Source organism: Maniola jurtina, chromosome 1, assembly GCF_905333055.1.
Source record: "Maniola jurtina chromosome 1, ilManJurt1.1, whole genome shotgun sequence".
NCBI classification, from domain to species: Eukaryota; Metazoa; Arthropoda; class Insecta; order Lepidoptera; family Nymphalidae; genus Maniola; species Maniola jurtina.
In genome coordinates this window covers 1,280,262-1,293,403 of record NC_060029.1, presented here as the reverse complement: position 1 = coordinate 1,293,403, position 13,142 = coordinate 1,280,262, and the positions used below count along the sequence as shown (strand labels likewise).

Sequence of the window (13,142 nt, the reverse complement as noted above, 5' to 3'; positions counted from 1 at the left end):
ACTGATTTTTAATTTATTCCATGTAGTTAGTTAGTATGTGAGTTCTTCCTGTGAGTCCTGGGTTTATTTTCCGCACTTAGATGTCGTTTTCCGTTATATGTGATTCTTCTTTACACGTTTAACGTTCGAGACGAATTTATCTAGTTTTATAAAAAGTTTAATTGTGAAGATTCTACTAATATTATACCAAAGTCGATATATTTGTCTTTTGGCCATAGTTGTTGCTTTTCGGATCTACAAAAACCCCAAGGACATTTCAATCATCAAATATATAAGTAGTGTAAGTTACAAGTCACATAACATAGAATGTGAAGTGTTAATTAATATTATGCTTACACGCATTTTACCCGACTTGCTTTAAAATTGTAAATATGTTAAATTCAACAGGAAAGGTCCACGGTCAGTTGCGACGCACGCGCAACGAGTCATCGCAGCTAAAGGACGCAGCGGTCACCGGCATTCCGTGCCAGCATTCCAAAGTCTCCTTCAAGTTCATCCGAGCCGACTCGTGCGCTAAAGGGTGCGATTCCATGGTAAGTGATAAAATGGCGTCGATCCTGATATTTTTTTCACTTTTAGTTTTCTTGTCTTCCTCTGTTTAACAGTGATAAAAATAACAAGAAACAAAAGACTAAGCTAATTTTTCATCATTATTATGAGCCTGTGAAAGGCTCATAATAATGATGAAAAATTAGCCCTATTGATCTTGAGTCTTGTGACCACATCCTATCGTTAGCTCTATCTAGTCGCTTTCCAATACCTCTAATTCTTTGCCAACTGACACCCCCAGCTTCGCTCGGATGAATTTCTGAAAATCTATTCTTAGTGAAGGTTGTTAAAAAGTTGAAAGCTTGAGCTATAGGTTGATATGAATTCTTGTTTACTCATTCGCACAATAATTTACTTTCCACAAGTAGAAAATTTCCATTTCTTTTAAAGGGTTGCCAAAACGGAGCATCGGAAGGTCAGAAAGAAAACGCAATCGGGTACATTATGTTCGAATGCGGCATCGAAGGGGTTTCCGTCAAAGTGTCCAAACATTCCCAATCGCACAAAGCCAACGAGGAGAAAAAAACACCTCGCCCAGATAGTGAGAGTTGCAAGGAATCAATCAAGTCCGCTGAAGAACTTAAACCAGACAAGGAAAAGGAAAAGTCGAAACGTACGTCGGGGATTGAGGACTTGTTCAGGAAAAAGGAGTCGAATTCCAAGCCTAGTACCCCAAATTTGGGTTCCGCACAGCCTCCGCAAGTGCCTCCTGCCGCTCCGGAACCCGCTACCCCGGCGCCGGATGAGCCTTCCAATGATAGTGCGGCTACAGTGGTGCCGGTGAAGGATAGTGGAAACACGTCCTCTTGCTCGATCGACTTGAAGGTGGTTTGGTTCAACTTCGCCGCTCCGCCACGAACGCCGATTACGAAGAAGATTGATTATACTAGGTAAGCTACATTATTTGGTTTAAAATTTAACGAAAAGAACAGGTAGGTAGTATTGTTAGCCAAAGTGAAAATGGCAAATACATTTGCTCGCAAAATGGCTCTTACTTCACCGCTATTAAAACGGCCACTTTTTTTACAGCTGAAATTAATAATAATCAATCCTATCTGTAATCTGTCGAAACCGACATTTTTTGTCATAAATTGTATGGCCTTTTTTGAAAATTAACAACATATCTAAATAACTTAACAAAGTTTACAGATACAGTGATTATTATCAATTTCAGCCGGTGTTGTTTTTACTTATACTTACATAAATGTATTGCAAAACGTAGTATAATACAAATGCGCATTTATTATAATCAAGAAAATGGAATTCATGACAATTTGTTTATTTGCCCATTACAGGCTAGATTGGAACCTCCTAAGCACAGCATCTCCAGCCATCAACGCTTGGATGAACCCGTGCAACCGACTCGGCATACGAGTGGTCGCGCTGTACCGGGCCAGAGCCCGCCGCCTGGCCGCCACCGCCGCTAGCCTCATGGCCTCCGCACTGGATAGGGCGCCTACCCATACTTTACCTAAGGTATTGTTTAAATACTAACAAAAATATCCCTTAGAAAGTATAATCATCTAGCCTAGTTAAAAAAACCAGATATCTGACTTAATATTTTGTATCATCATTTTAGGTAGCGCCAACATCGCCTACGTTGCCTATGTTGGCTTTTTAAAGGTGCAATTGTCAGCCTTTCGCACCCAATCGATGGCAGCCACTTTCTGGATATCATTGCTACACCTAATTTTTAATTTGTATGTGAACAAATAAAAGTCTGGCGGTTATTGGCTGTATGTTAGTTGACTTACTAAAAAAAACCACGCTAGATTAGATCAGAGCCTTAAAATAATTTCAGGAAAATTCTGAGGAGGTCCAAACAAATGAACCGTATTACTTCTTCGTTGTAACACTTGGTGGGTTAGTCTATTGCATGGGCGACCTTCATCGCCTTCTGGTGCCCTCCAGATATTTAACAAGTTATGATTATTTTCAGAGTCGTTACGGCAGGCACACGCCAATGGCTAAACAGCTACGTGAAGAGCCCTCCCTGCAACTATGCGCGGTACTTCTGCGGTACGCTTTGCAGGCGGACGCGGCGGCCGTGCAGGCTGACCTAGCTGAAAGGCATCTGCCTTCACTGTCTACGCTGAGGCAGGTCAGTATGAGGATAGTACCTTAAGCAACTTCTCCACGGAAGAGAGAATTGCTATGCCACCAAATTCGATACAACTCTTATACATCGATCTCCACAGGGCGACTCGACTCCTCGCCCGTGGAGATGGCGTCTTAGACAAAATGTGCTATGTTTGTAACAATATATAAAATGTGTTTGAACTTTGAACCCATAATTAAACCCATTTTCACTGATGGGGGTAGGTTTTAATTTTGACTTTACACTTGTTATTAAAAATCGATATGTGTACAAGTTTCTCACATCAAAAACTATGGACCAGTCCCACCCGTCTTATAACTTCAATCTTAAATCCGTAAGCGTAAATGTTTTTGTGTAATTTATAAATAACTCCAACTTGGATGTGTTACTTTCCCAGGGTGTGATAGTGCTAACTCGTCAGTGGAAGAACATCCTGTACACGCCTCTGTTACTAGATCACAACTACAAGAGCAAGGTCATGAGGCCTCTCAACGTCACCTTCGCTCTGCCGGACCTGCTGGAGGTATGTCTACATCTCCTTAGTTTCCTGGTATTTAACCAGCTCAACTTACAATTCTAGAGTATTTTAGAGAGAGAAATATTCTTATGAACTCTATCTCGCTTACTCATTGGCAACACTGCGTACAGCCCAGCCAATGCGATGAGTTTCATCGCCGCATTTGTTTTTTTTTTCACTGATTGAGAGTAACATCGACCATTAAAGAGCTTTGCTTAAAAAAATCTATTGTTGTGACCCAATACATAGAAAATCACCACAATCCATGCATATATCGATACGCATATTTGAATTGATCACTTGATCAATTGAAATTTTACGGGAACCGCCAGTACAGTGACAGTATTTGCTTCATGTTAAACTTTTATCAGGACTCCGTGGAGGGATGGCAGGAGTATCAGTTTGACAACGAAGGTCTCGACGAGAACTGCCTCCTCTTGAATATGGATGTGGACAAACTCGTCACTTCCTTGCCCAGTAAGTTTTCATACTTTATATTCATCTTTTAAATGTATTTAGAATTTTGCCTTAGGAACATTGCATTATGGCTTGAAGTCCATGTGAATAGTCTGGCACTGTTATTTACACATGTAACAGAGTTAGTGGGTTAAAAATATCCACAGTAGAAGTATTCTTGTGGATACTAAAGCCAGCCTTATGGCAGGAATTTCCTCAGGAGGAGGATGGAGTGACATCTCAACTTTTCACGCTAATGACTAATTGCAGATAGCCTGGAAATATTTAAAAAAAAATGTTTAGAACAGAATGTCACAAGTTATTGGAATTTTTAATGCCCGCTTTAGAATCGCGCAGTGACAGCCCGCAAACACCCTGAAATATTTATGTAGATGCCTGTAATATGGCTTAAAATCTCGAATTGAAGGAAAAGATGACTGACTGACTCGCTAATCTACTCGTATCAACACAGCTCAAACTACTCGGGTGGGCTGTTTGGCATGCGTTTTGCTATTATGACTTATAGGCATTCGCTAAAAAAGAATCTTTAAAAATTCAACCCCTTAGGGGGTAAAATAGTGGTTTAAAAAAGTAGTTCACGCGAAAGAAGTCGCGGGCATAAGCTAGTCTTTGAAATAGTAAATTAATTTGATCTAATGCTTTGTAATTTGTGAAGCGAGCGCGCCGGCCGCGGCCACGCGCCCGCACTCCTACCCGTCCACGCCGCCGTCTGGTGCGTCCTGTGTTACGTGTTGTTTGCCCGGACCGCATGATGCATGCGGGCACATGACTATTGATCAAAAACATCTAAAATACATAAAGCCTTTATTGCTGCTCCCTTACCATTCTACCACAGAACAGCGAGAAACCATGAACGTTGGCATCCCTATGTGGTCAACATCCAAACTCCGCCTCAGGAAAATGGGAAAGTCATTTGTGGGAATGAGTGTAATAGTTTATAATAAACTTCCACAGTCAATTTTAAACTTGCCTTTACATAAGTTTAAAAAATCTATTAAAAGTATGCTCCTGGAAAAAGCATATTATACAATCGAAGGTTATGTAACTGACAAAAAAAGCATGAATTTGACTCGCTCCAGCAATGCGCGGGGCTGCAATTGTTTGTATAGCAGCAATTGTTTGTATTATTGTAAACTGAACACTTGAAAAGAGCAACTGAAGAATTTCTTGCTGGTTCTTCTCGGTAGGAACAGCATTCTGAACCAGTGGAAAATTTTTTTTTACGATTCGAAAGCACGTTTAAAGGTTAACTTGAATAAAAATATATTCTATTCTATTATAAACGTTTTTGCTCAAGGTTTCTGATACGAACTGCTAAGACAATCGATTATGACTCAGTGGGAATCCACAGGCAAAATTGATCTTAGAGGGCGCTACAAGGGGTCCAGCCAATGTCAATGTCAAAATCAACATTGTTTGTTTTGTTTGTTTGCTTTGCTATGAATTGTTCATATTGATGTAATAACGTTTGTCTCGTGAATTATTTTAAGATGTATGATACCTGGAAGCTCGTATAATTAAAATTATGGCGTTCGACAGCTCTGTATAGCCGCTTCCACAGATGATATACTACCCCTATCGCCGGTTTGGCCGGTACGCTTATGCGACTCAGGATATTCCCCTATACCGGTCAGGATAAATTGGCAGTGTGGATTCCCATTGGAAGTTGCTGAAAAATCACTTACTGATTATGACGGATTGATACGAACAAGTTAAACTAATAAAAAGCTTTAAGAAAAGTCTTAAAGGAAAATTAATAACTACTAGTCATGTACCCGCTTGCTGCACGCTGCGTTTCAATTATATATTATGCTCTTGTTATTTAAAACCGAAAATGATATGCTTTCGATGTGTGTTTCTTCCTGTTTTGGCTGGTTGATGCTTTATTATCTAATGTTTGAATGAATTGTTTTAAATATATACTGTGCTGATTATGATTGCAACTAAATTTTAGAGTATTCACATCTTTTTCTTACCAATATAATTAAAAAAAGACAGAGAAACTTAATTTAGATTAGAACTGTCAAACCTCGTGACTTTATTTGCCAGTCTTGAGCATAATAGTCCTTAATTTAAAATTTATCTTCCATCTCCTTTTAGCAATATTAAAAAGAAAAAGATGCAGATACTCTAAAAGTTCTCTTCTATCCCTTTTACGGATTCGCATCCTTCACGTCTTTCGTTCATTATGGCCATTTGTGTTAATGTTTTATCATGCATTGTTTGGGAATTTGATGTTTCATCTTAACCGAGATTATAATATATCTTTTAATCTTTGATTTTCATATTCATATCAATGAGAGTACATCTTCGTTACAGTATCACCACTTTTATAAGTCGCATAGGCAAAAGTCGTTTGCGAAGAAAAGCGCAACCTAATGCCGACTAAAACCGAATCACACCAATGATATATAGACCTTATTGCTTGACGTTAAGATTTTAAATACAAGAACCACAGAGATTCATGCTACATATCTCGCTCATAATTCGTGCGTACAAAACAAGACGCGTATGCAACAACCATTACCGGTTGGAAGCGCACTGATTAGCTGAGATATTTCCACGCCATCACAAATAAGATTTCTGTGTAGATATATCGGCGTAACTTATAAAAGTGGTATATGCATAACACATACGACATAACTGAGTAGGTTCCTGCGGTAGTACAGCAGTACGGAAGTGGTTTTTTAAGTGTAAATTAAAAATTTATAACACCCCCGACAAGTGAAGGTTACAGTAACTAGAAAAGAGCTGATAACTTTCAAACGGCTGAACCGATTTTCTTGAATTATAGCTAAAAACACTCTCGATCAAGCCACCTTTCAAACAAAAAAAAAAACAAAATTAAAATCGGTTCATTAGTTTAGGAGCTACGATGCCACAGATAGATACACAGATACACACGTCAAACTTATAACACCCCTCTTTTTGGGTCGGGGGGTTAAAAAATAGCGAGCAAAAGATTAGGCGGATTGCCGCCGCCCATGAATATTAGCAGCACCAGAGGAACGGCCGATGTGTTCCTGGCCTTGCGATGCGGACGACGTGTCTCGAAAGCTCAGTGATTTGTCAATTTGTGACAACTGTCACTCTCCCGCACCGCTCCACTACCGTAAGAGTCTACTCAGCTATGCGCTATACTTACGAGTTTTTGATGAATGGAGACAATTTCCACGACATGTTCTATAACAATATTGAATAACAGTGCGAGCAGTACAGAGCAGTCGCGCGAGCCTCGTGTTCCCGTCGCTGCCCTTCACGCGGAAGCCGCCCTTCCAAGACGACGCTATTGCTAGTGAGTTTTTTTTCCTCTTGTCTGGCTTTACAAAGATTAGCCAATATCGAGTTTGTAGTTATTTACAACTTAGGGGAACTATATAAGTATGGACTTCGTCTGTGCCGGCGCTCGCCGACATACGCGCGGCGCCCCTTTAGAGCGCTTCCCAGTCAGTTCCAGCATGGTTCCAGCACCAAAAAACACAAGTGAAACACAAAAACCGCCCACTTTTAACAAAAAAAAACACTCCAAAAAGGCACAACACGCGCGCCAGCAAACGCTAACACAGACGAAGTCCCTAGTGAGTTTACCTTATGATAAAGTTTATCATTTTAGGGTTCCATGCCTCAAAAGGAAAAGATCCGCACACGAAGTCTTCCATACCATTGTACAAGATATTTTAACACTATGTGCAAATTTGCAAGTTAATGACGTGTTTATGACAAAGGGTAAAAGAGCCGGAAAATATACTATTGAATTTTTTTAATTTGTCATCTGTTTGTCTTGAAATAGATTATGGAACCCTCAAAGAAGATTTGCCGACGGTAGGCTCGAATCCCTCGCTGTACTCTCAAGGCAGTGGTGAAAATATTTCCAGCGACCGTGCCCGAGAAGATCTGTATCAGTGGATGGCTAAACAAGAGCCAATCAAAGTGGTAAGTGCTGGAGTTTTGTTTTTTTTTTTTTCATTTATCAGTGAAGAGTGTTTAACAAGTCTGCTTTGTGACAGCGAAAAATCAAAACGGTTCATGATATTGTCATTCCTTCTATTATGAATAATATTAGTATTTCTATCAATAATATAACATTATTTCTAGAAATACTGTTAGTATGGTGTTAAGTTATATTTAATTCAAAAATAGCCAATAGGGATAGCTACAATTTGCTAATGAAATAGGATCTTAGCTATAACAGGTAGAACAATTCTACGATAAAAATCTGTTGAAAAAAAGCTGGTTAAAGTACAACTTGCAAAATTCGTAGAATCGGTTTTCTTACATAAAAAAAACGCTATTTCTTATTGCCTTAACTGGTTTACGAGTCAAAACTATAATGCCATTTCTGGTTACACAGTACTTTGTTCTGTTTCTTTTCATTTTCAAATAGGGAACCTTAAAAATTATAAAACACTAGCTGATGCCCGCGACTTCGTTCGCGTGGATGTAGTTTTTTTAAATCCCGTGGGAACTCTTTGATTTTCCGGGATAAAAGTAGCCTATGTACTAATCCAGAGTATAATCTATCTCCATTCTAAACTTCAGCCCAATCCGTCCAATAGTTTTAGCGTGAAGGAGTAACAAACACACACACACACACACACACACACACACACACACACACACACACACACACACACACACACACACACACACACACACACACACACACACACACACACACACACACACACACACACACACAAACTTTCCCCTTTATAATATTAGTGTGATTAAATGTAAAAAGGTGTATCTCTCCCTCAGGAGCCAAAAAGCAAGAAGCCAATAATACCGCCATCGAAGATGAACCCCCGCGCCGTGGCGGCCGCCATGCCGGCGTGCAGCCTGTACCCGCTGCAAGGATCGCTGATGCTGCTGGACGCGCACCTCGTGTTCCAGCCTTTCCTGTCCGCACTCGGGGTGTCTCCACACCAGGTGGCTCATGGTAAGTTTGTTACTTCCTCATTTTCTATATTTCACCATTTAGAATGCTTGAATCCTTTTGCAAAAGCATTTTGAGTAGTTCTAATCCAATACTGGATAAATATTGAAGCTGTGTTAGTAATTAGGAATTCCGCCTGCTAATCGGAGGCCGGAGATTCGATCCAGGGCACGCACCTCTAACAATTCGAGGGTCCGATTCAAAAAGTCAATTTTTGACACTTTTATTAAGAAAGCAAAAATCATGGCCATGAATTTAACAGATTGACTGGAATGTTTCCTTTTCAAAAGGCAATGGATTGGTTAAACATTTAAACCAACATAACTAACCGAAAATTGAACACCGAATTTAGTGGTTAACATAATTTATAACACCACCGACTAGTGAAGGTTACAGTAACTAGAAAAGAGCTGATAGCTTTCAAACGGCTAAACCCGATTTTCTTGGATTATAGCTAAGAACATTCTTGATCAAGCCACCTTTCAAATAAAAAAAACTAAATTAAAATCGGTTCATTAGTTTAGGAGCTACGATTCCACAGACAGATACACACGTCAAACTTATAATACCCCTCTTTTTAGGTTGGGGGTTAAAAAGATTTTTGTTTGTCAGGTGAATCGAAGGTGAAAGGCGTGGGAGCAGAAACTGGTTCAGGATTGGAGTCCCTGGGCTCGAAGTTATCGCTGCTCGCGTGGGTGGACGTGTTCCGTATCGACATCGTGGTGGGAGAGTTGGCGCGGGACAGGCGACATCAGAACAGCAAAGGAAAAGGTATGGCTACACCGTTCTACTTCCTAACGTTTTTATTTACCATCAAATCTTCAGGACGCTTGTGACACTATTGTGATTTTGTACGAAACAATCTACTGTCATTCCGTAATGTCGCACTACACTGAAATTGCTAAGCTTCTTAACTTATTAGACTAGATCTGAGCCTTGAATCGAAATATATTAAAGGATGATGAGATTTAAATTAAAACACGGGCTTAGAATTTATAATTGTTTAAATATATTCACAAAATACAAGAGAACAAACATGGAACAAACTTTATTACGCGGCGGAGACCGGAGGTTAGAGAGCAGTGTTGCCAATGACAGATAGTCAATTGAATATGTCGTCTATGGGCTGCGTTTCATTTTACCAACAAAGGAAAAGCTGACTGACTTATTGATTGACTGATCTATCAACGCACAGCTCAAACTACTGGACGGATCGGGCTGAAATGTGGCATGCATATAGCTATTATAACATAGACATCCGAAAAGAAAGTATTTTTGAAAATGTAACCTCTAAGGGGGTAAAATAGGGGTTTAAAATTTGTGTAGCCTACGCGGATGAAGTCGCGGGATTAAGCTAGCTATATCACAAAGGCACTATTCATTATTTTAGCTAACGTACCTCAAGCGGATATCCCATCGGAAACGCCCGCGTTCCTATGCGAGAAGATCTCGATAGACGTGGACCTGAAGAAAGTGGCGGATATGGCCGTGGACGACCTCATACAACGGCAGAACGTGCTGTACATCTCCCGCGGACAGCTGAAGAAACATATCAGCACCATGCTCAACTTTAATATCAGCATCAGATTCATATCGCAACAGGTGAGACAACTTTTAACTAGTTTTTTTTATTTCTGATACTAGAGTATGCTTGCGACTTCTTCCGCGTGGATATAGGTTTTTGAGGATCCCGTGGGAACTATTTGGTTTTCCGGGATAAAAAGTTGTCTATGCCAATAACATGGACGCAAGCTATATTATACAAATCGGTTGAGCGGATGGGTCTTTAGGAATCCCGTGGGAACTCTTTGATTTTCCGGGATAAAAAGTAGCCGTCCGTCCCCGGGTTATAAGCTAACTCTGTACCAAATTTCGTCAGAATCGGTTAAATTGTTGGGCCGTAAAAAGGTAGCAGACAGACAGACAGACACACTTTCGCATTTATAATATTAGTATGGACAAGATAGCTCAAGGCTGATGGCAAGTGACGATGTAGTTTAAGATGAAAGCGCTTATAAGATCGCACTTGCCACTACGCCAGGAAGATCGTCAAACAACTTGAAACATGGGCAGTCAAACCAATTTTTTTTTTAATTTGTGGTAAAGTTCCACCAAGCTGACTATATTTACTACTTCAGGTGAACATGCCATTGCTGAGGCTATTGCATCAGATCAGCAACATGTATCAAAACGTCAAAGACACGCAGAGCGAGCTGCGCACGCAGACAAATACGTCGCGACGTCACAACAAACATCCCTCAGGTATGGCACCTCTGTGTACTGTCCTACATTAATCAAATTAGTTTGAAAAACCTCGAAAATCACACCAATATTAACTTTTTTTGTCTTCTCTGAAAGAGATTATATACAACTGAATTAATATATTTTAGGCCTGATTTTTCAAACGCCAAATAAGTTATATCTGAGGAATAAATTTGACGTTTTGACAGCTTTTCTATACAAAAACTGTCAAACCTCAAAATTATTCAGCAGAAAAAATTATTTGACGATTGAAAAATCGGCACTAATTATGTTGTTTTCAATCTCATATTTGTCACTATTTATCTATTCACGCGATAATCTGATATAATCAAATAAAATTTGGCCCTTTAGTTTCAGACTTCCCCGAAAACGTAGTGAGCATGTCATCGTTAGACAAAGACAGCCAATACGCTGTACTAGACGTGGGACCCAAGTGGGACCTGCCGGTCACTCTGGGCCCCGAGTTGACCACCGCGTTGGGGGCAGATAAGGAAACCGCCACCCCGCCGCGACCGAGGCCGCAGTCGTTTGCGCAGAAGTTGAGATCTACCGGGAAAACTGTTAAAGGAAAACTAGGTAGGTGAAATATTAAATCACAATTGCAGTAATTTCTTATTATCTAATTATAAAAAGAGAAATTTAAACTCGCTAAATGACCTATCAACGCACAACCCAAACTCTTGGACCTAAAAAACTGAAGAATTTTTCACAAGTAGTTGTAAGATACATAATCAGACTTTGTGATGCATCAAACTACTGTAAATCTTTCAATGTTTTGGTCGCGACACGAATTTTTCTTAAAGAATATTAGCTATGCTAATCATGACTAATACTCCCCTTTCCCCTCCAATTAAGCGTAAAGCTTGTGTCTTGTGTGTGTTGAAAAAGTGGTTAGTTTCTTGACGGCACAGCACAGTTCACGTCATAACTATGTGCTTGTTCTTTCCCAAAATGTAACCTCATATCCTCTGAAATTGACAACTGCACAGTTTCAAACGTAATTTCTTTTAGGGTACAGTTCGTTAAACGAGGGTGCACATACCCCGATGTTCCCTGTGGAGGCGCCCCCCGCCCCGCCGCCCGCGCCCCCCGGTGCGGGACAGTTGGCACCGCGGTGTTGGCGCACCGTGTATTTGCTGTTGGACCTATACGCCAACATGCCGGACGCGGATACCATCACACACAGGTGAAATATAACTAGGCTTTTTAAATTCTAAGTTTATAAAAAAAAAAGAAATGTTTTGAGTTTGAATAACATTAGTCTACACCTGTCTATTAACAAAAAAATTACAAATATCCCCTTGCCTTCTATTTTATCTATCTACCAACAACTACAACCACTATCTTATCTAACGGATAGATTCCCAATGCAAAAACTGTCACAACGTCAAATGTATTTGTTTGATAAAGTTCCTCTGGCAGTTGCAATACAGCGCCTTAATCTACAATCGATAAAAATATGAGGTGTTCAGGTTTTCGGTATCGACGGAGTTGCCAGAGGCGTACCGCGGGCGCGTGCGGCCCAGCTCGCGGGAACAGAACGCGTCCAACTCCTCGTCCAGTGCCACCGCCATGGGCATGGTAGTCGTCGGTGTTGCCAGGTAGTGTAATAAAATAACTCTATTTCACACAGACAAACACGCACACACACACAACCACAAATACACATACATGTACGTGCACATACACATACAAGCATGCACGCACACACGCACACATACACGCACCACATAAATACTCAATTTGATTTTCAGAGACAATAGTAGCGGTATGTCCGTTACCGGGATATAAGCTATCTTTGTATCAAAATCGGTTAAACGGCTGGGCCGTGAAAAGCAGACAGACATACCTACTTTCGCATTTATAATATTACTTTACATCTTTAGGATTCATCGAACGCGTCTCTTGGCTTCGCTATCGGGATTAAAGCTGGAAGCGGAAATAACATCGCTGCAAGCGTCTCTCTCAGCGTCTAGGGCGAGGCAGTGGTCTCTCAGTGGGAACCTGGGCCGAACTGCTATTGTGTTGCTGGAAGGACCAGCGCCTAATCACCAGTAGGTATCTCCGGGTGGCCTGTTCATGTTTGATTATTTGACCATAGTTCTTGCAATTCACAAACACGTGTGAACTTTACGTCATATACAAGCACATTGCATAAGTGTGCGTGCCTGTCAGCAAGCGCACGCACACAGTTTTACTTTACTTATACCGATACGACTAAAACACAAGCATGAGCCACGCGTACTCGTGAAATGCAAGAAATATACCTACTATATTTGTGTACAAATATTGACGTTACTAGC

At 40.5% G+C, this 13,142-nt stretch overlaps 1 protein-coding gene across 4 annotated transcripts in view; it reads left to right on the top strand.

Annotated features, from left to right (window-relative positions):
* Positions 1 to 13,142, top strand: part of LOC123865549 (transmembrane protein KIAA1109) — a 42,691-nt gene that overhangs the window by 7,747 nt on the left and 21,802 nt on the right. For 2 of the 4 annotated variants that reach the window (XR_006795995.1, XM_045906642.1), the window contains exons 5-21: positions 388 to 533; positions 940 to 1,439; positions 1,845 to 2,025; positions 2,489 to 2,650; positions 3,045 to 3,170; positions 3,536 to 3,641; positions 4,297 to 4,353; positions 6,847 to 6,936; positions 7,432 to 7,574; positions 8,400 to 8,580; positions 9,190 to 9,348; positions 9,968 to 10,179; positions 10,716 to 10,839; positions 11,191 to 11,415; positions 11,851 to 12,025; positions 12,312 to 12,440; positions 12,726 to 12,893. Coding sequence is in view for 3 of the 4 variants with exons in the window: in XM_045906642.1 (XP_045762598.1) it covers positions 388 to 533; positions 940 to 1,439; positions 1,845 to 2,025; positions 2,489 to 2,650; positions 3,045 to 3,170; positions 3,536 to 3,641; positions 4,297 to 4,353; positions 6,847 to 6,936; positions 7,432 to 7,574; positions 8,400 to 8,580; positions 9,190 to 9,348; positions 9,968 to 10,179; positions 10,716 to 10,839; positions 11,191 to 11,415; positions 11,851 to 12,025; positions 12,312 to 12,440; positions 12,726 to 12,893 (2,884 nt within the window). In the remaining variant the exon portion in view is untranslated. The remainder of the gene's footprint in view (positions 1 to 387; positions 534 to 939; positions 1,440 to 1,844; positions 2,026 to 2,488; positions 2,651 to 3,044; positions 3,171 to 3,535; positions 3,642 to 4,296; positions 4,354 to 6,846; positions 6,937 to 7,431; positions 7,575 to 8,399; positions 8,581 to 9,189; positions 9,349 to 9,967; positions 10,180 to 10,715; positions 10,840 to 11,190; positions 11,416 to 11,850; positions 12,026 to 12,311; positions 12,441 to 12,725; positions 12,894 to 13,142) is intronic. The other 2 variants (XM_045906659.1, XM_045906651.1) reach the window with 2 other exon arrangements.